Source organism: Phytophthora sojae (genome assembly GCF_000149755.1).
Source record: "Phytophthora sojae unplaced genomic scaffold PHYSOscaffold_10, whole genome shotgun sequence".
NCBI classification, from domain to species: Eukaryota; Oomycota; class Peronosporomycetes; order Peronosporales; family Peronosporaceae; genus Phytophthora; species Phytophthora sojae.
Window position 1 is genome coordinate 1,215,775 of NW_009258124.1, and position 25,411 is coordinate 1,241,185.

The window sequence follows — 25,411 nt, forward strand, 5'->3', positions numbered from 1 at the left end:
TGCATCATTGATGATACTGTTGATCAGCTTTATCGGAGCTAAGAGCAGGCACTCACGCGTGACCTTACACCTACGGCCACGTCTCAGTGATGGATATTCTAGAGTTGATTGCTCGAGTTGAACGTGGCGTTATCGGCCGACACGGTGTGCACCGCATCGACCCACTTCCGCATTCGCCTTGGGGGCCGCGCACGTAAGCCGAATGGCAGAAGAAGCAGTAAATACGAGAGAGTTTGGCGCTGACGAGTGTTGTCGCGTCTTGGACATGTTTCTGGCGGATATGCGCGAGCTGAACAACACCCAGCGCGCGGAGATTGGGGCACAGCCAGACGAAATGTAACTAGCTACACCAGGTTCAAGGCTCAAGGGCAGGCGAGAACGAGTTGGAGCGATGCAAGTGGCAGCGTCGAGGGCGATAAACAAGAAACGAACTTCAACCCCGAAATGGCTCAAACGGAAGCAGGAGCTTGTAGCTCTCCAGCAACAGACGCAAGAGCTGGAGACTCACCTCGCTTTTCTCATGCTCCAACGAGAGAGAAAATGCAGCTCTCCAACTCCTCCCAGTGTTCTCTCCGAGCTCAAAAAGTGGACATCGGCTGCTACCAGAGAGAAGATGCGACTACAGGCGGCACGAGACGAGAACGCTGTGTTTGAAGCATCCAGTTCGCGTGTACGCGCAGTGTTTGTCCAGTTTACAAGCGGCAGTAGCTGCTACCAGCTCGAGTCAGCAGCTCACAAGTGCCGTGACCTGTACGACTATTTCAGCTCAGGAACTGGCTATGCGCAGCTTGAGCTCTTAAAGAGGCTCGAGTTGATCTGCGTCTCGTGGATTTCCCGTCCATCGTGGAGGGACATCGAAAAAGGCCTGCAGTTGCTGACCATGAAGACGTCGAAATACGCTGTGGAGAAGGCGCAGGATCGGCTGTGATGGAGTACAAACTCACGCGCGTTCTACCTCTTGATAGTGACAAGACGTATGAACAAGTCTGGAGCTTCGTTGAAGGAGGCAGCCCCTATAAGAAAAGTTCCAGCATCATTAGGCGCTCAGATAACGCGTGTGGCGTCGAATCTCGCTGCGTCTTGGCACTTGCTGGTAATTCTGGAACGGCAATAGTGAACTCTCGCTGCGTCGTGAAGCGGTTCGTGGTGCCTGAGAACTTCGTCTTCCTGGCGGAATCAAGCGCCGAGTATCGTGGAGTCTCGAGTGCATGGAGTTTCTCGACACAGGAATCAGTTTGGTTTGCGATTCGACGAGTTCCTCTCGGTGAAGAGACTGCCCAAGCTTTCGGCTGCCAAATGAACGCCGTGGTGCGGACCGAGTCGGTTCCGCAACAACTGCCGCCAGACATCACGCCTGACCTCGTGACGAACTCGGATCGAGACCATATCGACCTCCAGAGGCAGTTTCTGGAGAACGCGCTGTGGGCTTCGAAACGAGCTGATAAGTTTCTGCGCAGTTGTCTTGGTTGGCTGCGCTTTGCCAATCTTTACGTGCGTACCACCAGCGTTAATCACCCGCGAGCCTGTTATTGTATACTGCACGCGCTGAATTGCCAACACCAGTTTTTCTAACAGTTTGCACTGGAATCCAGCTCGAGCTTGAAATTGTTGACCCACAGCATCAACACGTATCAGACAAGCGAAACGCCTTAGGTAAGGCTTATTCATTCGCTTTATCACTACAACCACTCACTGACGCAGACTTCCTCGAGCATATAGCCGCATCTACGAGCGTGTTCTCCAGCTTTTGGTATCGCGACTCGATCGTTCGTCGATACAGCTGCATGACCCTTTCAACGAGTTCCGCGTCCACACCAGGTGACGCTGTGGTGGTCACCAGCACGTAGCTCTTTAGAATAGACAGGTCTGGACACTCGTTTCGCGAGAAAAAGCTCCAGCCATATTCTCTCGTTGACACGTGAGGGATCGCCTCCACTCGGGGCCAGTCACCGATAGCATCCCACACGTACACTAAGCGATCTGCTTCAACGAACTCTTTCAGAGCCAAACGGATCGTGAACGAGGCATTGTCCAGATGAACTTCTCGCTTTGAAACGATCAGATTCGACGCTGATCCCATCGGAAGACCCTGCAAGAAATCTAGTGTTAGCATTCCACTCACTAGGAAAGTTCTAAACCTCACCAAAGCACGTACCAGGTCTCTGCTAGACTCCACGTTCTCCGGTAGAAGCGCTGATTCGCACTCCAGTCTTCGCCACATGGCTTGTTCCACCAACTTCTTGGCGTACGGCAGGAATGCACACGTCCTCGTCTTCAAGACACACTCGGAGGAGTCTGTTTGTGACGGTGGCGAAGTCACGTAGGCGTCGAAAATCTCCGACTTGGCGTCACTCAATCCCGCCGCTTCGAACACGCGGTTCAGGTCGAGATAATGCTTATCCACCGTCGTCGCCAGCACTTGGAACACAGCGTCGTCCTGCTCCACATCGTAGACCAAGTTCTGCCCCGATACGACCAGTGACTTGGGTAGAGCCTGCAGAAGTTTATCCGCCTGCGTCTGCAGCAATTGCTCCACCGCTGCTGTACGCTCCAGACTCTTCCTTAATTTGTCTTTCAGCGCGGCGTTCTTGCCCTTCAGAGCCTTCACCTCGTCCGTGTCTGGAATGTGCGCGGGTCTGAGCGCCTTGAGTTGCCGTTCCATGTCCTGCACTTGAAGCTGCAGGCGGTGGATCTCGTGGACCGGCCGGTTGCGGTCTCGTCGTCGCTTCTTCTTGGGTTTAGTAGTTGGAGGAGGTCGAGTCTTCACGGAGTCGGCGTTGGCAGGCCAGAAGGAAGGACCCGCACTTGTACCCGACGAGCCGTTATTAATACAACCAGGTGTGACTGAACGTTCCGGTGTTGTGGCTGTATCTGCATGGTCGTCGTCGGATAGCAAGTAGGACAGCGCTTCGCCCAGGTTACAGGCGGCGACGGCGGCGCTCTCCGCATCGACACTACGCCCAGCAGAGCTGCTCATTGTTCCCCCTCTCCCTGTCTATTCCGATCGTGTACTGCTATTTCCGATGATGTTGACCGGATCATTGCGAGCGTCATGCAGCGTTAGAGACGGACGTCGGACGTCGGACGTGGTGCTGCACGACTGCAGCGCAGCACCAGCTGTAGCAAAATCCAATTGGATATGAAGACTCAGCGCAAGACGAAGACAGCCATGAAGTCCAAGACGAAGAAAGTTCCGACGTGGCTGCGGGGGAAGCGCGAGATCGAGGCGCTGCGTCTAGAGCGCGAGGAGCTGGAGACCGCGTTGCTCTTCTCCGAGATGAAGCGGGTCTCAAGCACGAGCTCGAGGGAGTTCGTCGAGGCGAACTTGAATCAATTGAGGGCCAAGACAGCTGCACTACTCGCAAGACAGCACCGACAAGCGGCGGAAGACGAGAACAAGCAGCTTAAGAGGAAGTTGCAGCTTTATTTGACGCAAAGTGAGGCGCTGCGAACGACGCTAGCGACCGCTGCATCGATCCCTGGGGCTCTTCGTGTGGAGATAAACACGCACTACAAGCTTCGCTTCAGTGGTGCGAGGCGAGTATCCTGGGCTTGCTAGAGAGAAGGGTGGACGAGAGGGTGGTCGAGGTAGAGGACGCGTTCCGGAAGATGGCGATGGAGACGTCGACGCCCTCACAATTCGTTGAGACTAAACGTGATGGTGGGGCAGTGAAGCTGTCACTCGTTGAGTTGCTGCCGTTTGAGAGCGATGCGTCGTCGGCTGCGATGTGGGCGATGATTGAAACGGGCAAGTTCCCTAATGGGGACCACTCGCGTGTGGCCAGACTCTCGGAAAATACCTTTGCGGTACATTCAAATGTTTCGCTGCAACTCGCGTCTGGGAGCAGCATTGGTATCAACGGTCACAGTGTGATCAAGCGGCTGTACACAGCAGCAGGCAGCGGAATTCTGACCGAATCGTGTGCGGAATGGACCCTCAGTCTCCCAGACTCGGGCACTTGGACCCATGTGACTCGAGAGACGGGATGCTTCGTTATTCGGCAGTACTGCGCTGAAGGTTGCGTATTGCCGGGAGTATCTCAAAGCTGCTCGGAACTTTGTCTTGGCCCGAGTGAGTCTGTAGCGAATACGACCCAGTACCGAGCGATGAAGGAAGATCTTCAAAAGGAGATCGTTATTCGGTCTTTTCGAGGTCTCGTAGCATCTCGACATCAGTTTATGGAAAACACTCTGTTCGACACGATCAACGTGCACAGCCCGAATGGCTGTGACTGAGGCACGTTGGTGGCGTTCGCTTGCGGCGAATTATTAAGTCGAAGCTTTTTAGCAAGATACCACAGAGATATTCTCATAATATTTTAACACGGACATGTTCAACCATGACGGAGTCAGGTAAGCGTCGAAACCCTCCGAGATGGCACGCTGTTTCGAACGCTTGACTCTGACCCAAGCAAGCTTTATCCACAGTCCAGACTCTGGCCCCCGGCACCGCGAGCACAAACACGGATACCCCTTGCATCCATTCTGGTCGTGACCGCGATTATGACGAGGGCGGATTAGTCCAGAGAGGTCATGGCAAGCGCACAAACGTTGGGCACACACACGGATGCAGTGCTGCCGCTGCACCACTAGCACCGCGGGCACCACTAACAAAATTCCATTCCGATGAGGGCTCGCAAGGCCAGTATCGCCCCATAAAGCCCAAGCCGAAGAAAGTTCCGACTTGGCTCAAGACGAAAAGGGAGATCCAGGCGCTGCGCCAACAGCGAGAGGAGCTCGAGGCCTTCCTGCTCTTGTCGGAGATGGGGCAGACCGCAAGCATCAGCTCCAGGGCGTTCGTCGAGGCCAGCCTACGTCAATTAAGAGCCAAGACGACTGCGTTGCTGGCGAAACAACGCCGACAAGCCGCTGAAGACGAGAACGAGCGACTGAAAGCGTGTGTGAACCAATTCGAGGCGTTCCGAGCAACGTTGGCAGCAGCCGAGTCGGTCTCCGGTGCTCTTCAAGCGGAGATGAACGCGGCTTATACGCTCCGTTTTGATGACAATAGCATCTTCGATATGCTGGAGAAGACGCTGGACGCGAGGATCTCGGAGTTGGCTGAGGCCTTTCGGAAGATGGCGATGGAGAAGTCGACGGACCCGCAGACGTCTGAAATTCAACTCGGAAGCGGGAAAGTGGAGCTGTCACTCACTACATGTAAATTGCTGCCGTTGACTAGTAAGACTGAAACGTCTTCGTCTGCGATGTGGAAGATGGTTGAAATGGCCAAGTTCCCTGATGGGGATCGCTCGTCAAACTATCGGATGATGTCTTTGCGATGAACTTGTGGAGGCAAGATCGATATCAGCGGCCACAGTGTGATAAAGCGATTCATCACAGCAGCAGGGACATGAGCGCTCATTGAGTCGTGTGCGGAATGGACTGTGAGTCTTCCACACTGGACCCACGTAGCGCGAGAGGCTGGATGCCATGCGATCCGTCAGTACTCCGATGTACCAGGAATAAGCCAAGTGCGTGTGGAACTCTGTCTGGAACCTAGTGAATTTAAAGGGAGCACGACCCACCACCGGCCGATGAAGGACGATCTTCGAAAGCAGGTCGTGATCCCGACTTTTCGAGAGCTCGTCGCCTCTCGTCATCAATTTGCGGAGAATACTTTGTTTGACACGCTCCGTGCTCTTGAGGGAGTAGAGCTCTGAAGGGTACAGCTCTGGCGGATACGAGTGAACCAAGTCGATGATTTCCACGCTGACAGTGACTTCGAGATTTGGCGATATATACCTAGAACTATTATATAGTCAAGACGAATAGCTGGTATCTAATAGCGATCAGCACAGATTGCTGCCAGCAACTCGGTGCACCTTGATTTCCTATAAGAAAAAGCTCCGTTGTCGAGAATTATGATAAACCACCCTGTCACGAAGTGTTATAGTGTTACAGGTCCACCCACAGGATTTGCCTCAGGTCTGAGGAAAACCCCACCATGACCTATTCTCGATTTGTCGTTTTGGACGCACTCACCTCATTTTGTATTGCAGAGGCTAGTCAGCACAAGAATCTCCGCGCAGTACACGCATTCCCCTCCCGCTAGATAGCAAGCATGATCGGACTAGAGCCTGGTTGTTCGCCCCCTCAAATGAAGACCTCGACATGGCTCCGTCGGAAGCAGGAGATCGACGCTCTGAGATGAGAACGCGAGGAGCTGGAGACCCGCCTGCTCTTCATGGAGATGAATTGTATGACGACGAACCACACGAGCGGCTTTATTGAGATGAACTGCCACCAAACACGAGCGAAGGCGGATGCGTTAGTGTCAAAGCGTCGACGAGAAGCTGCGGAAGACGAGAACAAGCGACTGAAGAAGCAGGTCCAGGGCTGCCTAAAACAATGCGAGGCGTTCCGAACAACTCTATCAAGTGCAGACATTCAGACGAGTACTCTTGTACACAGTGCCATGGCTCCAAGCACTGCTCTTCGTGTGGAACTAGTAGCGGGTCGCAGTCTTCGATTCGGCGATTCAAGTGTACTCGACATGCATGAGAGAAGACTGGACGCGAGGGCCTTTGAGCTGAGTGACGCCTTCAACAAGATGACGCTGGAGAATTCGACTGACGGGCAGTTTGACACTCAATTTCTGAATGATCAGATTGGAGCAATTCAGCTCTCTCGTGTCGAGTTGGTACCGTTCGAGCGCCAAGTCCGGTCTTCAGCCATGTGGGCGATTGTCGGGGCCGGCGAGTTCCCGAAAGGAGAACACTCGCGCGCGGCTAGACGCTCGAAGAATGCGTTTGCTGTTCATTCGGTCGTGACGCTGCATCTCGCGTATCGACATCAATGGTCACAGCGTGGTGAAGCGGTTCCAAGCGCCAACTGGAAGCGGTATGCTGGTGGAGGCGTGCTCTGAATGGACTATTCGCTTGCCCGACAAAGGCACGTGGACTCACACGGCACGAGAAGCAGGGTGCTTTGTCATGCACAAATACGAAAGTGCGGGCGACGCTGTACCTGGAGTATGCCGAGTGACTTTGTTGGAAATGCTGATCAGCATCCAAAGGCTAGTTCAGATATTCTAAGCGAGGTCGTGATCCCGTCATTCCGGGGACTCGTCGCTGCTCGGCATCAGTTCGTGGAGAATACGCTGTTCGATATCATTCGCGTGTGAGCGGCGCTCGTTTCTCATTCAAGAACGGCATTTTTTTCTTGCAAGAACTTATTTTTTCTTAATCAACAAATCATGTTTTCTTACAAACAAAGAAGTATCAAGATCTTAGAAAGGAGCTGGATCAATACATGTAGATAGAACACCTAGATAAAAGAAATTAAAGTTACCTGAAACTACACCTTCAAAGGAATTAGTGTACCTATGTAGTAGTGGTATGTTACGGCCGATGTACCGCAGCAGCATTTTGCCCAATTCCTCTGTTTCCCCTTGTTCTGGCACATTTGTACAAAAATAAATATTGTGCTTTGCAAACGTTTTGTCGTTTTGACTTGGAGCTCTCCTCGATTTATCATTAAGTCGAGGTCGATTTAATAAAACGAGGTCAAAGAAAGGGACATATCGATCTATTTAGGCCGGCTAATAACTCGAGCTACGACAATCCAAATCAGGGCTCGAGGTCGATCTCCTGGTGGATCTGGGCAGAACGAGGTCGATCTACGGTAAATCGATCCCTTGTGCGTTTTCAAAAGCGCAATTCGAGGTCGATCTAAGTAAATCGAGCTACCGTCTCTGTTTTGTACCCTGATTTGTGGACCGGCCTTCCTCGATCTAGGCCATAAAACGGGGCGACATTTTATCTGCAAAGCACAATACGTGTACATCTGTACCGCGTAATCGTAAAGTTCGTCATCACGTTCCTCGGCTCTGTAAGTTGCAGTTCTGTAGCTGGACCGCCAAACTCTCTGCATAGTTTCCCGCTTTTCCACTCCATTGAGCTCTTTCACTAGCTGCAGCCAACCAGCCAGTCCACAAATTCCCCTCTGTGTGCAAGAACTGCAAAGACCAAGTGACCAAGAACAAAAATGCGCCTCGCCTTCATTCTACTAGCAGCCACGGCGTGTTTTCTGGCAGGAACTGGAGCGCTGGCAGTCACCGACGTCTCTGCTCAAGACCACGAAAGCGTGCGAACATTCCTGCGTAAAGGACAAGTTGGCGAATCAAATGAGGACCGTCGCCTGTCGGATGTGGAGAACGAAGAGAGGCGTTTGTCGGGCAGAGATACGAAGGGGTTGGCCAAGATTTCCGAAAAGGTTTTCAAGAGCAGCAAGGCGGAAAAGCTGGCCCAAGAACTGAGTAAGAAGCACGTGCACCCGTTCCCTCCACCTCGCATCAAGGAGCTGGCTGACGGCAAGTTGCTGGTGATCCCTCGCCAGTTCGGCAAGTAAAAGTTCAGACCACTGTAGCATCACTGCTACCAAATTGAATATACTCGCTTGCACTTTCAGTATTGGATAGCCACTCGGGGCAAGGCTCCGAATCGTACAGTAAAGTGCAAACTTCATTCATCATCTGCGTCCAAATTAGGCTCAATTTAGACTGAAAGCATAGCATTTGTTTGTATCTTCTAAATCTATCCATGCTTCTGTATAAACATATTTTTAGAACATACAGGATATTTATGTTGTGCCCTCGATGTTGCTTCCTGGTGATGTCTTGGAGAGCTTCCTGCTCGACATGGAGGCGCTGGACCAGCAGCATGAACTCCCTCCTAGTATTGACATGACACCCAAGCCCAAGATCTGTCAAAGTTATGCTCCGAAGGCCCCAAATATCGCTCTATTACCCCTCAAGAAGAAGGAGCCAGCGCAGCCGTCGTGGCTGAAGCGGAAGCATCGCTACGAACACAAGCTCAAGCCTTAGGGACGCGCGTCGTGTTCCTCGAGACAAAAAAATCCCCTTCCAGCGGGGTTTTAAACCCCTTAAAGCGCGCAAAATTGCGGAATACTGCCTCCAAGGAGAAATTCAGGTACCAAGCTGCACTAGAGACGAACAAGCGACTTCGAGCCAAGTTGCAGGCTTATAGAAGACTTTCGGGCGCTCTTCAGACGGCATTAAGTGCTGTGGAGACTTTTGAATTGAGTAACTTGGCTGCTATGGAAGCTCTGAGGGTGGAGATGGGGGCCGGTCAACAGCTACGAAACTACAGTTTTCAAGTGTTTGACATGCTGGAGACGAGGCTCGACGCGAGGAAGCATGAGTTGAAGTCCGCATTTACAGATATACAGCAGCCCGTGGTCTCAATGGACACGGATTTGGTGGAGCGCTCTAGTATTGGAGTGGATACAGTGGAGTTCTCGCGTCTGGAGCTGCTGCCTTTTGCAACAGAAGCCGTCTCGACTACGATGTGGTCGTTCATTGAGTTGGGCAGGTTCCCTGACGGCGAAGTTTCCGTTGTCACTCGTCGGTCTGAAGATGGATTTGGCCTCAGCTCTCGCGTTACAGCGCAGCTTGGTGATGGCGGTGTTGCGATTATCGACTCTCACGGTGTAATGAAGCGGTTCGGCACGGCTGATGGCGTTGCAATGATGGCCGAGTCGTGCTCGACCTGGACCGTGAACATCCCGGGGACCGAGAGAAGGAGGCTTCTTTGTGATGGGCAGCTACTCGCTCGATGGAGGCACGTCGCCGGGTGTGTGCCAGGTTCAATCCAGGCTTTGCCTGCACCCAGATGAATGCGCTGATGGCTCCCAGCATTTTCCGCGTGCGAACGCCAGCGCTATCAAGGAGATTCTAATCCCGTCCTATCGACAGCTCGTGAAAGCGCGGCAACAGTTTGTGGAGAACGCACTGTTCGACTCGATCCGCTGCCAGTGACGTCCAGACTGACCTTCGCGAGATGATAGAGTGGAATTGTGTTATAATACAAGCTACGCATTACATTATCGGAATCGGTGAGATGAACGCTACTCCTTGTCCTGTCATATAATACGCTATGCAGCCAGCGAAAAATCTAGCAGTGCATTCTCCAGCTTCATCTCGTTGGTAGCTCCAACGATGCCAGCGAGTACTGGTGCATCGTTGGTTCGAGAAGGCTGCCAGCTTCGTGCCCTCAGCAATCGTCTCTCGCCTCTCGCAGCGCTCTCTCTCTGTGGGTAGACTGCGGTCTGTACATGTAGTTGACATCACGGTACACAACATGTGTCTGGTTTTCGCGAAAGGACTTGCATACCGCCAGACTCCCTCGTGTCGCTAACCTGCACGAGTATCTCACGTTGAGAAGGGCGCTCAGCAGGCTGCCATAATCCTGAGTGATACCAGGCGGAATCTTCCTGCATTGACCTCACTCAGTAACCCGCCTAGCTCGAAGCAAGACGCCACTATGACAAGCACACCACTTGCGGATCAGAAGAATGCGTATACTCCGCAGGTCGACGACATTCTGGACGCTTTTCTCCTGGACATGAGCGCTCTCGACCACCGCAACAACAACGCATTGGGCACCATAGCATCTTTTGAACCGACAAAGCGGAAAGTGGCCGGTCCAAGCAACTCAAGCACAAACTCAAGAACGACAACAAAGAAGAAGCGATTGAATCCGTCGTGGCTCAAGCACAAGCGGGAGTTGGAAGCTTTACGAGCGGAGGCTGACGCGCTTGAGAGTCGCAAAGAATTTTTACTTTCGAAAGCGAGTACGCCGGAGATATCGCTGCCAGATGGGAGGCGAGAAGAAGAAGAGAAGCTGAAGTGTGAGGCTGCGATGAACGAGAACAGGAACTTGGAGGAGCAGTTGCGGACTCTCAATCGGTCGTTGGCTTTGGTTGCGATGCGTACGGCGGCCGCAACATCGTTTTCTATTGGGAATGGAGCAGATTATCCACTGCGAGCCACAAACCCAAGCGTGTTTGATCTGTTGGAGGCGCGTGTCGACGCCTGATTCCGAGAACTGGAAGCTTCTCTAGCAGCTCCACAACGTGCCACAATTTCGGATACTTCTTTCGTCCAGAGCTACAGCAAGAGTGGAGACGATTGTGGTACGGCGGCGGTGGAGTTCAAGTGCACCCACTTGCTTCCGTTCGCAGAGCACGCTATCTCGTCGACCGTCTGGTCTTTTGTGGAGTTTGGAGGCTTTCCTGACGACCACGAGCTGCATGTGCACCAAACTCTCGGAGAACACGTGCGCGATTGATTCGAGGATACTTATGCGTCTCGGAGATGGCAGCCACGTCGTTCTTAATGCTCATCGCTTGATAAAGCGCTTCGTGACGTCAAACGGGATCGTCTTGATGTCGGAGGCCAGCGATGACTGGACAGTCAAAGGCAAGAATTCAAGATCTGGGGTCCAGACGATAGAAGGGCGAGCGTGCTTCGTGATACGGAGGTACTCAACTGGTGAAGGCTCCACAGGCAGCGATGTATCCGAGGTCCAAGCGGAAGTGACTCTCTATCCCGAAGCTGCTCGAAGAAATGGACAGCGCCAGCCATCCGCCGAGAGCAGGAAATTTAATGCCATCGTCATTCCGAAATTCCGCGAAGTGATGGAGTCACGCCGTCAATTCGTCGAGAACGCTCTATTCGATAGCATCCGTGATCGAGACGCTGCTCGCACATGAAGATTGGATAATATCACTTATCCACGGTCTTAGCAATATCCGTGCCGTTGTTCTCGAACAAGTTGGTCCATCGTCTGATTTTCCAGAGCTTGAAGCCGTGCCATGATCATATCCTGGTAGGCCCTTGTCAGAGATCTCGTCGCTTCGCAGCTCTCGCTGAGAGTTAAGCCGTTAATCGTAGGGCTCACCAGGATTCGGCCAGCGGTGACGCTAGTGCCATTGCGCAGTGGCTGGATGTAGCCCCATCCGTACTCCTGGGTCCTCACGTTGTGCAGCTTCCCCACGCGCGGCCAGTCCGCCACCGTATTCCAAACCTGCACGACACGATCGCTCTCCACAAACTCCTTAATCACTACGCGCATCACGCACGCATAGTTACCAACTGCAATCTCGTACTTTTGGATAATAACACGAGAAGCCACGCCAAGCGGAAGTCCCTAGATACACACATAATAACAGTCAGCCACATAGTTCCATTGCGTCCAAACCCGTGTAAAAACTTACCACGTCGTTCATAGGGGTAGCGGACCCCACTGAAGCCCCCAGTCCGGCCTCAATGCCTCTCCAGAAGGCTTTATCTAGCGTGGGACTTCTAATTGGAGACAGAATCCTCGACCGGAACTTGAGCAGCTCGCCACTTTCCCCTCCTGTGTACACCGAAGTCGCTCGACCGATCGAGCTTTCCACCACCTCCGTGTTGAGACCAACCAGTCCATCTCGGCTCATGACTCGGTCCATATCCTTGTACTGCGCATCCACACTGTTGGCCATCAACCTGAACATTATGTCGTCGCGAGCTCCATCATACTGAAGGTTTCGTGTCAAAACCAATGACCTCGGCAGCGACTGCACCAGCTCCTTCATCTGTTGCAACAGATTCTGTTCCAGCTCTTGAATGTCTTCGACACTTTCTTGCAACATTTTCCTAAGTGTTGCGTTCTCGTTGCGGCTACGCAGAGCCACACGCGCCCGGTTACTGGAATTGGTCAAGTGCTGGTCTAATTGGCGCTCCAGCGCTTCCGACTCTGACTGCAGACGTGCGATCTCGTGCCACGGCCGGTTCCGGTCCCGTCGCCGCTTCTTCTTGGGCTTCTTGGGCTCTTGCTCCTGGTCTGTGGACGAAGTTGCGCAGTCTTCCGGGACATTGGCGTCCGTGGAGAGGGTCGAGTCCGAGGCTTGGTCCGCCGAAACAAGTGTCTGGAGGGGGGGTACTGGGGAGCTCTTGGTCACCCCAGATGTCGTCTACGATGGTCAGGAGCGCTTCCGCGTCCAGGATGGGGCAGTACGCGGCAGGCATGGTCGCGTCCACGGCAGTGCAGTATTTGGTCTCACTTTCCGTCAGAAATGTGACGGACTATTTGAGATTGGGTAAAATAGACCGACACAAACTGGCTCTAATCAGCTTATGTGTGTGGATCACTTCAGTTTGAGGGTTTGGTAGTAGTGGGAATATTGGCTAATAATCATACTACTACTAGTAATGGAGCATCTCAGTCGCGTTGCTCCGTTGAGTTGCTTCGGGGGTCGACACCCTGCAGTGGAGTCTCCACTTCAGGCCGACGTCCCCACCCTCTAATTGATATTGTCAATCACCATTACTATTTTTTGTAGTGTAATGAAGCAAACTTAGGGCTAAGGGTGTGTTCGCGACCGTTGCAATTTAGAGTCTCAGTTTAACCCGTGCAGGTCATCAAACCAATAAGCAATTAGCAACACTGGTGGAGCTGCATGATGAAGTCTTCATTATCAGCAAATAACGTTACTATCTATCGCGAGGTCAAGATAATCAACGGCAATTACACACCAGCAGCAAGAGAGCACTACAGTACCTACAGTAATTAGTCTGGCCCAGACTAAATCTGAATACCAGATTTTTCATCGCTCACAATTTTTAGTATGCCCCCAACAGTGACAGACTAATTATGAATTCAGACTAATTATGAATATCTAAAAATGTCCGTTTTCCAGTAAGAAAACCATTATTTTTGTGAAATGATGTGTTTATACGTATTTGTTTTAGTATTTTTATAGTGTAGCTATATATATATATTATCGTGGCTTTGAAGAGAAATCAAGACTAAATCGTCGCAGATGGTGCTTCTCTAATGGTTGGAGAAGGCTGATATATGGGTTGGATACCCAGGTATCTACTTCTCTGTCCCACGATAGTATGGGTAGTTCGGTTTTTGTGTACCACACAACGAATATCATCGGTCATTTGACGTTGGCTAGGGCAAAATTTGACTTTTGTCCAATGATAGCACACATGATTAGAAAAACCTCGTTAGTTTTAAAGCGAGATATCTCGCTTATCAGGCTTTTCCACAAGCTGTAATTGGTCCACCAAGTTAACATTGGCAATAGAAACTCATCCTGAAATTGCGATGAATTATCGCTGATTTTTGATAGAATTACGAAAAAACATGCGAAGGACTAAAATTGCTGGCAGAAAAGCGTTGTGCCTCCTTCAGTTCTCACAGATAATAGGCAGCAAAAATCTGGCGTTAGCGCCTGCCTCTAAGCTTCATCATAAGGTTTCATATGGCCAAAATGCTTAAGTAGAAGCAAAGATAGTGCACAATTTCGAAATCATCATACTTTCGTGGGACAGAGAAGTATTATATCTTGCAGATATTGTACGAGATCTAGTAAATTGGCTGCTGTCAAAGGAGTTTTTCAGCAAGCGGTGCCTTAAAGTAGGTGGGGGTGGACTAGAACCGTGGTCACCACGTCAGACTAATTATGAACATTTTTAGCCAGACTAATAATGAAGACGTCAATTTTTGCTCGACACGAATTAGTCTGGCCCAGACTAATTTTGAGCCCAGACTAATTACTGTAATGATGCTGGACTATATCTCGCGAAACCCTAGATCACGGTTAACCGCAAGGGTGAGCTGCAGCACCAGCGGTTCAAGATCAATTAGTGGTAGCCGACAGCCCAAAGCAAAATACATGTAGCAAGGGATAATTGTTGTTAAAATCTATAATTTTCAGTTTTGATTTTCCAGCGTTCTCAATACAGCATCTCGGCTCCCGATGCCCGCCGTACTTCCTCTCTAGTGCTACATACCATATCACTTATACCATACCGTCATAATTCCAACGGGGTTGGACTGCTTCCAACCAAAACCGGTCTAGCAACGGTATTAGGTTTTTTGTTCAGCTGATATTTAACCTCACGACCGCCGATTGGATTCTCGGCCAACAGTCCAGAAGCTTCCAGGTTAGTGCAGCGAGTCGTGCAACGCTGCTTGTGCTACCTGTGCTGACTGTGCTGACTGTGCTGCTGTTGTCTCTGCGTGTACACAGGCGCTGCTGGCCGCTGGGCCGTGTGTGCTGCTGGGCCGTGTGTGCTGCTGGGCTGCGTGTGCTACTGACGCCGGGCCACTTGCTGCTGGGCTATGTGCGCTGCTGGGACGTGTATTGGGTTGCGCCTGTGCGCTCTCGTGGCGTGTGGCTCAAGTGGACGAGGGTTTGGACGAGTATGGTGCTGTTGATGGATGCGACTTACCCGCGCCCATGGAGCTCGTGAGGTTGAGCGCCAGGCCTTCGGGCCTGGAGGATCGGGTTCAAACCACGACATGGGCATCAAGTATTATGTGTTTTTGCTTTCTTTTTGGACTGGTCGGCTACGAGAGTGCGTGCTACTCCTGTTGTACGTATTATATATCTTATTGACTGTTTAGTGTGCTGCGTGTGCATTTAGGTGAAGCGCAGGAATGGCGCAAGGGCGGAATTGGGTGTCGGGTCGACGACTTCGCCTTCATAGTAGCGCTCGCGAAACTGGTCAAGGAGGACGGAAAGGTGGCCTGCTTTGTGAAGCGCACGCATGCTTTTGACGACCGAGCCAACGGCTACAGCCTGTGAGCCTGGTGCAGCCAAGTATTCAAGCGTCTTCTTCTCGGCTTCGATTCCAACAGCGTGGACCTCCGCCTTGTACGCTGGCGAGGCCGGGTCCAGCTTGAACCCAGAAGGTAAGCAGAGCATCATGAATGCAACTGCGTGTCGTGACTCGTGAAGGATGGCTTTGCTAACTGTTGTTGATTCGTACATGCGTGGTACAGCAGTGAACCACTCGAACCACACTGTCGATAGCGCTTTGGAGGCACGTTTGCGCGCGCGCTGTGGCTGCGACTGCTCAACGTCTTCGTGCTGCTTCTCGGTAGTGTTTGTTTTCTTGTCAATAGATTCTGCGTTCGCCCCCAAAACAGCCAGCCTTTCCTCTACGCGTGTTTGGCGGAGCAATAGCTCATCGAGCTGCTGCGACAGCTTTTCGAGAACACGGATCATGTTTGAGAGGACTCGGCTACTGTTTCTTGTTTCTCTTCTGCAGGTGGATTGAATGCGGCTCGGAGGGTGATCGACCATGCCAACAGCTCGGAGGCCTGTATGTTGAGGACACCAAGGGCTTCATGAATGCGACGGACGTAAGGGCTATCGAAGCGATGGCGTTCCATCTCGGGGAAGTGAAGGATCAAGGTCGCCATCAACACTTCGAGCACCTGAGGATCCAAGTTCCAAGACACTGTCGGGAAACCAGTGACAGCAGCGAAGAGGAGATCCTGCAGCTTCTCCACGCGCGCTCGGGCGACTCCGTCCAGGGCGGTAAGGTCTGGAAGTTACCACATTAACGCCACTAGCGCCGCATCCAGGTAGTCGGAGTTGGCGGAAGCGTGCATGTAGAGAGCCGAGATGATAGTCTTTATATCTTTCTTAGTACATGGTGGCGCTTGTTTCGTGACACCTTGCTCCGGCCTCTTTTCACAGTACAGATCTAGAGTTGATAGCATCTTTTGCAGCTTCTTAGCTACACATTGGCTCTGTTGCGGGTACAGATCCGCCAGCCAGTTCTTAACATTGCCAAAATAAGCTAGCACAGTGTTCTTGGACAGAGCTACTCCTTGCCTTCCTACTCTTTTCACTAAGAACCACCCATACTTATCCAGAATGACAAACAAACTCTTACCTGTGCTGTCATTAGAATTACGATCATGCACTTCTGTGAGCGTCACCTCCTTCTTCGCAAGGAAGTCTTAGAAGGACTTCACAGCCGTCGCTCTGCTTCTCTGGCTGTTCGCAGGAACCAGCGATGCCACCGACATGCCTGTGTGCGCCGGAACGCAGAATGGAGTCGGAGATGAGCTGGCAGGGGTTGGAAACCTATGAATATTTATTCTATTTGTAGTTCACTTGATATTTGTATGGCATACTCGATATCAAATCGCGTTTCCAAACAGATATCGTTGGAATGTTCAGATCAGCGGTTGGCAGTCATTCCCTCGATTTAATTGGTCGAAATTTTAGCAACGGTAGTGTCTATTGGTTGATAATGCTAAGAATCGCAGACGACACACTCCTATTGGCCGGAAGCACCATACAAACTTTAAGGTATTTTTCAGGGGTTAGAATCGCAGCGATATGGTACCATATCACTTACCAGTATTAATAACACAATTTAAAAATTGTTACACTATCGCAAGATTCTCTATTCTATCGGCAGCAAGTGGTTGCGAGGAGCACAGCCAAAGCAAACCCGCGCGGGGTGCCCGTGAAGCATGTCCGCGTAGGAGGGCCCAGCAACCAGCACGGCAGCGAACGAACCCGTCGTTGCGGCTTGGAGCTAGTTCCGTAGTTTGGGGTGCGGGCCCCCAAGGTATAAGGAGACCACCTGCGTCACTGCCAGGAGCTATCTGTAGGCTACAGGGTGTAGCTTCACAGAGTATTGGACATGGTGAGCTTTGCGTAGCACGTATCCATGCAGGCAAGTTGAAGTGCACTCTCTTTTAGCAATTCTACCCTTCCCAGCACTAACTCACTCGTAGTAATGGATGCAAGCGCTGACTTGGCGCTCTAAATCAGAGTGAAGCCGAGGACTTAGTGGCGTTTTTTTTGCGCTCGGTGCGATCTAAAGTGTAGCAATTTATCTAAACCCGCGATTCGCTTCCCGATGCCTGTTTGATTAGCGTTTATCGTCGAGGCTAAATCGTGTCCCCCCAACTTTAATGGCATCGACCCCTTCTCAAAAGGGGTCACTCCAGTTTTTACGCAGTTAAGCGTGTCTATGGATCAAGAGAGGGTTGTTCAACCGAGGTTTTTTGCGCAATTTTTGGCCCCGGGGAAGTGATTCTACATGTAAACCCTAACTGTTCATGTCTCAGATTAAGCGAGGTAAGAAATAGAGTAAAGAGGAGTGATAGATGATTATATGTGGGGACTTCGTCCCCAACTATCCAAATTCTGGTAATAGTAGAATGCTATATCTATTAGTAGTAAGGCATCGGTGGTACTAAAATAACTACTAATATGACTACTAATATGACTATTTGACCATCATTCCGAATTCCGACCGCAATGGTGCTTACTGGCCTCCAAATGCGAAGTATGAACTACAACTGTAGGTGCGCGCTGTCCGTTGTTATCCTAAGAGGATTCCTCACGAAAGACCCGGTTTAGACGCGCTTGGCTACTAGCAGCGTTCAAGCACGAGTAAGGTTTCGCGATCCTCCGCGAACCAACAGCATACGTAAATGCCTTCTCAAAGCTGCTCAACACTCCAGACCTTTATATTGCGTCTTCTATTTCACACGATCTCCGTTATTTCACTCTACCTTGCCTGAATATCGCGGTCGGCGCATTGCTCGATCACAAGCGATAGAGTGAGGTACTTGATTTAGAGTAAAGTGATGACTTCTGAGTAACTTCGCAAATGGCTTCTGGTTTCTTTGGAAAGATGCCATGCCCAGTATGGCAACCTAGAAAAAAGAAGAGGAAGGCACAGCGCAAGTATACATGGGGAGGAGATCATCGGCATACATGTACTGACGAGAAGAGGTTAATTGGAAAGATAAGCGTCATCAAGCCGAAGACTATACAAACACCACCCCAGACTGCTTGTAGTATGCTATTCACTTCGTTTGTGCCAGTGCAACAGCCAGCACCTTACGTTGATGTATCTAGCTTCTAGTTTATACAGCAAACTAACTTCAAAAGAAATAATGTACTCGAAAGTTGAAGCATGTTACTCTTACTCAGAAGTCAGGAGAATACTTGAGGGTAAGGAATAGGTACATTACTAGCGATAATAGCACTACTATCCATGTTTCGTTTGGCTACTATATAAATAGTACTACTACTGTAATGGCTCCAATCCCAGAGCTATAGTAGTAGCAATCAGCATTTCGTCAAATCACATTGAAAAATTGATTGAGATTTGCCGTCACGCTACAATTTTAATTGTACAATGTAGGCATTGAATTGTATTCTTGTGGTTTGTATAGGGGTCTGTATGGACCATTTGATTGGCTACCCACGCACATACACTTATCAAGTCAGCTGCCTTGTACAATACAATAAAATCATTGCAGCCAATTTTCTAATTGTAGTTGTTGACCACAATTTTATCAATAGTTTTATTGCAATTTTTATTTAGTAACGCTGGTAGTAATAGTAGTAGTAGTCATAATATGCCTACTAACGCTACTATTCTGGAGACTACTACCAAACCCTGGTCATGTCATCTTGCCTTTCAGTGGTCTACAAATACCAAGCAATACCCCAAGCTCATGTACATGCGGCCACCAGCATCAACATCATGCGTGGTAGGACTTGCCATGGCCTCAGATCTGCATTATCTTCCCCTGTGAGGATGGCTGCAGGAATCAAATCAGCGCAGATGACAGCACACGCGTCTTGGACGCGTTTCTGAGGAGCTCGACAGCCAGCAGTCCATACTAGTTCTCGCGCAAGGTGCTGCACCAGACAAGCGAAGAGCGAAGTCTACTTCAAAAGGGTCGTGGCTGAAGCGGAAGCAAGAGCTCGTCGATCTTCGACGCCAGAGAGAGGAGATGGAGACGCGAGTGGTTTTCCTCCAGCTCCAGCGAGGGAGGAGACGTCAGCAACCACAAGGACAGTCAAGGTGGCAGTTGAGCGCCACGAGAGAGCAAGAACGACTGCGGACAGCGCAAGACGAGAATGAAACTCTGCAAGGCCAACTGCGGACGTATCTGCGGCGTTTAAACGCGATGCACGAGGCTGTGACTGCTGTTGTCTCTCACATCAAAGCTGCGAGCCCCGGATCAAGCTGTCACCCTGGAAGGCAAGACCCCCGACCAAAACTAGCACAGGTGGGCGATCCCTACTCCGATCTTAAGGCGAGAATGGAGGCGAAGACACTTGGCGTGCACGGAACTATCGAGGAGCTGCAGCAATGCCTGCTGTAGTGGACCCACTGCAGGTGAAGATGTTGGATGGGGATGCCGACACAGCTCCCTCGATGATCTACGAAAGTACTGGACTGCTGCCTTTCGATGCTGTAGCAACATGCAACGCGGCCTGGAACATCTTCGAAGCGAGTGGTATCCCTGAGAAGCAGTTCTCCAGAGACGCCTACGCTGTCGAGTCGCGCTTCACGCTGTTGCACAGCAGATATCCACTGCCTTGTGAAGCAATGTGCGGTACTCGACGGCGTTATCCTACTGGTGGAGGCCAACACGCCCAACGTGGAGACGTACTCTCGTGGACTCACGAGTCTCGAGAGTCCGCCTACTTTGCAGCTCGCCACCATGAGGCTCCGGGTCGTTATCCATAGTCAAGCGGTTGAGCCTCACAGCTTATCGCACAAGTTGGTCACGGCAACATTCTAACCTCCCAGAGACAATTCGTCGAGAACTTGCTCTGGAATTCCGCGTGAATCGACAGGTCAAAGGGACTGCAACGAGGCCCTACATGTACCAGTAAAACTGGATATCACCGAACAAAGAAGAGCTGTGACTCATCATTGGTGATTTTGCTCACGCCCGATGACGTCTCCGAGCGAGTTCGATGGCATGCTGGACAGCTCCCTGCGAGGCATGGAAAGCCTCGACTTCCTGCCAACCGAGAGCGAGAGCAACGCTCAAGAAGTGTCGCCAGTTCTGGACAAGAGATATTCGGAGGAGCCGACAGCAGCTCTACCCAGGAAGAGACGCCTTAGGCCGACGTGGTTCAGGCGCAAAAGCGAGTGCGGGAGCAAGCGGAGGCGATGGAGACTCGCGGCCTGAAGCTGCAAGCTACTCTTGGGGCTTCGAGGGACGAGAGTATGCGTCAGCAGAGAGTGAGGACGGGGGCGTTGGTGGAGTAAAAGAGGTATGAAGACGCTCAAGAAGAAAATATCCAGCTTAGGGAGAAGCTGGAGGGTTACGCGAGGCAGGCGAGGACCTTAGAGTGGCTGCCGAGTCGGCAGTGCCGACACATCGGATCGTGCCGGTCACGACGACTGTGGACGACCAGTTCGGCAGTCTTGAAGTCTTTGATCTGCAGCAGATCTCTGCTCCAGACGTGGGTGGACGCGCGGTTCCGAGAGCTTGAGGAGTCGTTCGCTCTGATGAAGAAGCCCATGACTTCTATTATAGTGCCTCCGGAATGGTCGAGACTTTCCAAGCGAGTTCTGTCGAGTTCGAGCTGATTCAGCTGATGCCGTTCCCCATCGCCGACATTTTCTCTGCGTTCTGGTCCATTGCCGAGATGGAAGGCTCTCCTGACGGCGAAAATGCTGTTGCCATGCAGCTATCAAGAGACGTGTACGCTGTGAACGCGCATATGAGAGTGAGCCTCGAGAGCGGAAATGTCATCGACATCCACAGCTCCAGTGTGCTCAAGCGGTTCGTTACGTCAGACGGAGTTGTCATCCTGAAAGACTCCAACTGGAAAGCCGACCACCCAGACACAAGCGCGTGGTGCCTCACGACGCAAGAAGGAGGCAGCTTTGGCATGCGCGACTACGGCGACTCGAGTGGTGTTTGTCAGCTTCGATCTGTGCTTCGACTTCAACCGGTGGCCTTCAGAGCACAGGCAGTAAACGAAGTGGTGATCCCGTCCTTCCGGGAGCTTGCGATCTCGCGCGACCAGTTCGTTGAGAACGCCTTGTTCGACATCATCCGGTCTCGGACGCGGGGCAGGTGAACGAAGCGAAATTTTTAATCAAGAGGACCATTGTGGAAATTAACCCAAGATTAACTCGCTCTGGTAAAATATCAGCCAGCGCTTCTCATTTGACATGTCACAGTGCCCTTCATCCAGAAAAACACTTGCTGGAGCTTCATGGAACATGGCTACATAGTATAGTATGTAGTATTTATTGTGCTTTGCACGAACTTTGGCATGCGATTAAGGGCTCTAAACCAACGAGCAAATCCCTCCCGGTGATCATATCTCGCAGCCTAACTCTAAGTTAAAGTTAAGCTAATCAACCGCCAGTACCAAGCACAACGCAGAGCAAGGACGGAGCGGTTGCCACTGCAAGAATAAATCGGTTGTCGCTGCAAGAAAACAAACTGATAAGGTCCCCGATAGAATGGCGCCAGCTCCTTGCATAATAGTAAGCACCGATTTCGGCGGGGACGTTTTCTTTCGCTCTCTTCGTCGTGGTCTTGCGCGTTAAACCAAGCTCGAATTTCAGAGCACGGCATATAGTAGCAGTAGAAAATTTCTACTAGAAATGTTTGGTAGTGCAGGAAACGTTGACTTTAAAGCTGCTTGCAGCTCCTCGATATAAAAACAGGGATGTTGTAGTTACCTCCGGGCCTCTCCCGGGTTAGATCATCAACTAGAGCCCGCCGCGTCCGGGCAACTAGCATCGCCAGCACCCGCCTCGTTCGGGTAACTAGCTTAGAATCACATCCTCAGAACTGTTCGTGGCCTGGCCACCTAGGCAACGGGTACTCACCGCCGGGTCGGGGCTGAGCGTTCCACCAGCTAAGACTGGCCCTTTCCCCTTGAGGGTCCAGGATAGAGACGATGAGGATGGAGCACTAAGCGACCACGGCCTGGGAGTGACCGGGCTGCTCCCCGCTATTCCCTATGAAATATGTAACGGGCTGCCGTGCGTCGCCCTGCACGAGCCACCTGGCCCGCACGGTACATTCGCACACACAGACCCCTCGGCCAAGGCGCCAACTATAGGCACCGCGGACCCCGCAGTCTCTCTCTACGGTCCTCTAGCACTCTACTGTCCGGCCGTCCCCGCCGTTCCCGTACGGCGTACCTCGTTTTACGTTGTATCTGGCCTCGTCCGGCGTTCACAACCCGTGCGCCAGCGCCAAGTTCCTCATATTAGTCTCCACTTAATGCCCGTCCTGCACTAAATCTTGGGGAGAGGTCCAAGCAGGTAGCTTAGGTGAATGGCGCCGTTCCCGTAGGTAGTTTGTATAGGGGGCTTCGTAGGAGAGAGGAGAGCAGCGGCGTGCTGCTCGACTCTCAGTCAAGATTTAGTGCAGGACGGGCATTAAGTGGAGACTAATATGAGGAACTTGGCGCTGGAGCACTAGTTGTGAACGCCGGACGAGGCCAGATACAACGTAAAACGAGGTACGCCGTACGGGAACGGCGGCCAATTAGACCAGCACTTGACCAATTCCAGTAACCGGGCGCGTGTGGCTCTGCGTAGCCGCAACGAGAACGCAACACTTAGGAAAATGTTGCAAGAAAGTGTCGAAGACATTCAAGAGCTGGAACAGAATCTGTTGCAACAGATGAAGGAGCTGGTGCAGTCGCTGCCGAGGTCATTGGTTTTGACACGAAACCTTCAGTATGATGGAGCTCGCGACGACACAATGTTCAGGTTGATGGCCAACAGTGTGGATGCGCAGTACAAGGATATGGACCGAGTCATGAGCCGAGATGGACTGGTTGGTCTCAACACGGAGGTGGTGGAAAGCTCGATCGGTCGAGCGACTTCGGTGTACACAGGAGGGGAAAGTGGCGAGCTGCTCAAGTTCCGGTCGAGGATTCTGTCTCCAATTAGAAGTCCCACGCTAGATAAAGCCTTCTGGAGAGGCATTGAGGCCGGACTGGGGGCTTCAGTGGGGTCCGCTACCCCTATGAACGACGTGGTAAGTTTTTACACGGGTTTGGACGCAATGGAACTATGTGGCTGACTGTTATTATGTGTGTATCTAGGGACTTCCGCTTGGCGTGGCTTCTCGTGTTATTATCCAAAAGTACGAGATTGCAGTTGGTAACTATGCGTGCGTGATGCGCGTAGTGATTAAGGAGTTTGTGGAGAGCGATCGTGTCATGCAGGTTTGGAATACGGTGGCGGACTGGCCGCGCGTGGGGAAGCTGCACAACGTGAGGACCCAGGAGTACGGATGGGGCTACATCCAGCCACTGCGCAATGGCACTAGCGTCACCGCTGGCCGAATCCTGGTGAGCCCTACGATTAACGGCTTAACTCTCAGCGAGAGCTGCGAAGCGACGAGATCTCTGACAAGGGCCTACCAGGATATGATCATGGCACGGCTTCAAGCTCTGGAAAATCAGACGATGGACCAACTTGTTCGAGAACAACGGCACGAATATTGCTAAGACCGTGGATAAGTGATATTATCCAATCTTCATGTGCGAGCAGCGTCTCGATCACGGATGCTATCGAATAGAGCGTTCTCGACGAATTGACGGCGTGACTCCATCACTTCGCGGAATTTCGGAATGACGATGGCATTAAATTTCCTGCTCTCGGCGGATGGCTGGCGCTGTCCATTTCTTCGAGCAGCTTCGGGATAGAGAGTCACTTCCGCTTGGACCTCGGATACATCGCTGCCTGTGGAGCCTTCACCAGTTGAGTACCTCCGTATCACGAAGCACGCTCGCTCTTCTATCGTCTGGACCCCAGATCTTGAATTCTTGCCTTTGACTGTCCAGTCATCGCTGGCCTCCGACATCAAGACGATCCCGTTTGACGTCACGAAGCGCTTTATCAAGCGATGAGCATTAAGAACGACGTGGCTGCCATCTCCGAGACGCATAAGTATCCTCGAATCAATCGCGCACGTGTTCTCCGAGAGTTTGGTGCACATGCAGCTCGTGGTCGTCAGGAAAGCCTCCAAACTCCACAAAAGACCAGACGGTCGACGAGATAGCGTGCTCTGCGAACGGAAGCAAGTGGGTGCACTTGAACTCCACCGCCGCAGGTTTGTGGCTCGCAGTGGATAATCTGCTCCATTCCCCATAGAAAACGATCGTACGCATAGCAACCAAAGCCAACGACTGATTGAGAGCAGGGCTACTCAAAACGTAAGACAGTTTGTCGGACACCAGTTTGCGCCATATTATTGGTCAGCACCAGTTGTTGGACGTTCGAAGTATCTCCTCTTTTTTTATGGCGGTTCCCGTGGTAATCCCGGGCCTGGAGGGAGTGGAGCGGCAGTGGTTCGGGTCGAAATCTGCTGGGTTATCAGCATGTCATACGCGGCACCTTCCACAACGAACAACATTGCAGAGAACATGGGGCTGCTTATGGGGTTAAAGGCCTGTCATCGCCACAATTGGAGACCACTCCACGTGGTTGGGGATAGCAAAATTATCATCCATCAACAGCAGAAGCGGCGACCACCAAAGGCTAAACACCTCACTCAGCTATACTGGCAAAGTCGGCGGGTTGCGGATCAACTCTCGGTGATCAGCTGGCAGCATCACATACGCGATTTCAACAAGATGGCCGATGCGCTCGCCAACCTGGCGATGAATACACGGCGTAGCATGCAATGTAAACCCACTCGAGACATCGGCTCCGACTCGATCTGGGAAGATCTTCATGCCTACGCAGCCAGTGCCCCACGTCACTGGCTGGAGCACATCAGCGATGAGAACGCTTCGGGTTCGGGGCCTTCACACCTTAACGGTTGGGGGCAGCCCTGAGTGTGTAGCCACTAGGGGTAATAAAGCAGGGAGATCGGTTAGAGACTACCTCCGTCAAGGTCATCGATGTCGTTAGCCACGAAGTTAAGTGACAACAATGTATCTCAATGCCAAAACAAAAAACATATTATTGGTCAAAAGCTCTACTTGACGTGCAGAGCTGCATGTGCATGCTCGGGTCCACTCAACCACGACAGCGGTGCGGATGCAGGCTGTG

General features: G+C 51.6%; 10 protein-coding genes across 10 annotated transcripts; 7 read left to right on the forward strand and 3 right to left on the reverse strand.

The window, feature by feature from the left end:
• Positions 1–202: 202 nt before the first annotated feature.
• On the forward strand, positions 203–928 carry PHYSODRAFT_305774 (hypothetical protein; the record flags this gene model as incomplete). Its single annotated transcript, XM_009537280.1, has 2 exons — positions 203–336; positions 361–928. 2 exons carry the CDS (start codon positions 203–205, stop codon positions 926–928), a joined length of 702 nt encoding a protein of 233 aa, XP_009535575.1.
• Positions 929–1,013: 85 nt separating this feature from the next.
• PHYSODRAFT_339350 (hypothetical protein) lies at positions 1,014–2,977 on the reverse strand (the record flags this gene model as incomplete). Its single annotated transcript, XM_009537281.1, has 3 exons — positions 1,014–1,217; positions 1,694–2,089; positions 2,156–2,977. The coding sequence occupies 3 exons, from the start codon at positions 2,975–2,977 to the stop codon at positions 1,014–1,016; spliced, it is 1,422 nt and encodes a 473-aa protein (XP_009535576.1).
• An 85-nt stretch (positions 2,978–3,062) lies between these two features.
• On the forward strand, positions 3,063–6,868 carry PHYSODRAFT_347972 (hypothetical protein; the record flags this gene model as incomplete). The annotated part of the gene is made up of 4 exons (XM_009537282.1): positions 3,063–3,530; positions 3,593–4,018; positions 4,642–5,138; positions 6,164–6,868. The coding sequence occupies exons 1-4, from the start codon at positions 3,140–3,142 to the stop codon at positions 6,866–6,868; spliced, it is 2,019 nt and encodes a 672-aa protein (XP_009535577.1). The 5' UTR covers positions 3,063–3,139.
• A 1,121-nt stretch (positions 6,869–7,989) lies between these two features.
• PHYSODRAFT_288658 (hypothetical protein) lies at positions 7,990–8,352 on the forward strand (the record flags this gene model as incomplete). The annotated part of the gene is made up of 1 exon (XM_009537283.1): positions 7,990–8,352. The coding sequence occupies one exon, from the start codon at positions 7,990–7,992 to the stop codon at positions 8,350–8,352; it is 363 nt and encodes a 120-aa protein (XP_009535578.1).
• Positions 8,353–9,081: 729 nt separating this feature from the next.
• Positions 9,082–11,544, forward strand: PHYSODRAFT_564769 (hypothetical protein; the record flags this gene model as incomplete). Its single annotated transcript, XM_009537284.1, has 2 exons — positions 9,082–9,519; positions 11,380–11,544. 2 exons carry the CDS (start codon positions 9,082–9,084, stop codon positions 11,515–11,517), a joined length of 576 nt encoding a protein of 191 aa, XP_009535579.1. The 3' UTR covers positions 11,518–11,544.
• A 2-nt stretch (positions 11,545–11,546) lies between these two features.
• On the reverse strand, positions 11,547–12,612 carry PHYSODRAFT_525316 (hypothetical protein; the record flags this gene model as incomplete). Its single annotated transcript, XM_009537285.1, has 2 exons — positions 11,547–11,899; positions 12,189–12,612. Coding segments are annotated over 2 exons (777 nt in total), but the record flags the coding sequence as incomplete, so codon positions are not given.
• Positions 12,613–15,222: 2,610 nt separating this feature from the next.
• PHYSODRAFT_524313 (hypothetical protein) lies at positions 15,223–15,810 on the reverse strand (the record flags this gene model as incomplete). The annotated part of the gene is made up of 1 exon (XM_009537286.1): positions 15,223–15,810. The coding sequence occupies one exon, from the start codon at positions 15,808–15,810 to the stop codon at positions 15,223–15,225; it is 588 nt and encodes a 195-aa protein (XP_009535581.1).
• Positions 15,811–20,940: 5,130 nt separating this feature from the next.
• PHYSODRAFT_424820 (hypothetical protein) lies at positions 20,941–21,429 on the forward strand (the record flags this gene model as incomplete). The annotated part of the gene is made up of 1 exon (XM_009537287.1): positions 20,941–21,429. A coding segment is annotated over one exon (489 nt), but the record flags the coding sequence as incomplete, so codon positions are not given.
• A 1,472-nt stretch (positions 21,430–22,901) lies between these two features.
• PHYSODRAFT_438088 (hypothetical protein) lies at positions 22,902–23,664 on the forward strand (the record flags this gene model as incomplete). The annotated part of the gene is made up of 2 exons (XM_009537288.1): positions 22,902–23,387; positions 23,455–23,664. Coding segments are annotated over 2 exons (696 nt in total), but the record flags the coding sequence as incomplete, so codon positions are not given.
• Positions 23,665–24,735: 1,071 nt separating this feature from the next.
• Positions 24,736–25,194, forward strand: PHYSODRAFT_524040 (hypothetical protein; the record flags this gene model as incomplete). Its single annotated transcript, XM_009537289.1, has 1 exon — positions 24,736–25,194. One exon carries the CDS (start codon positions 24,736–24,738, stop codon positions 25,192–25,194), a length of 459 nt encoding a protein of 152 aa, XP_009535584.1.
• Between the last annotated feature and the right edge of the window lie 217 nt (positions 25,195–25,411).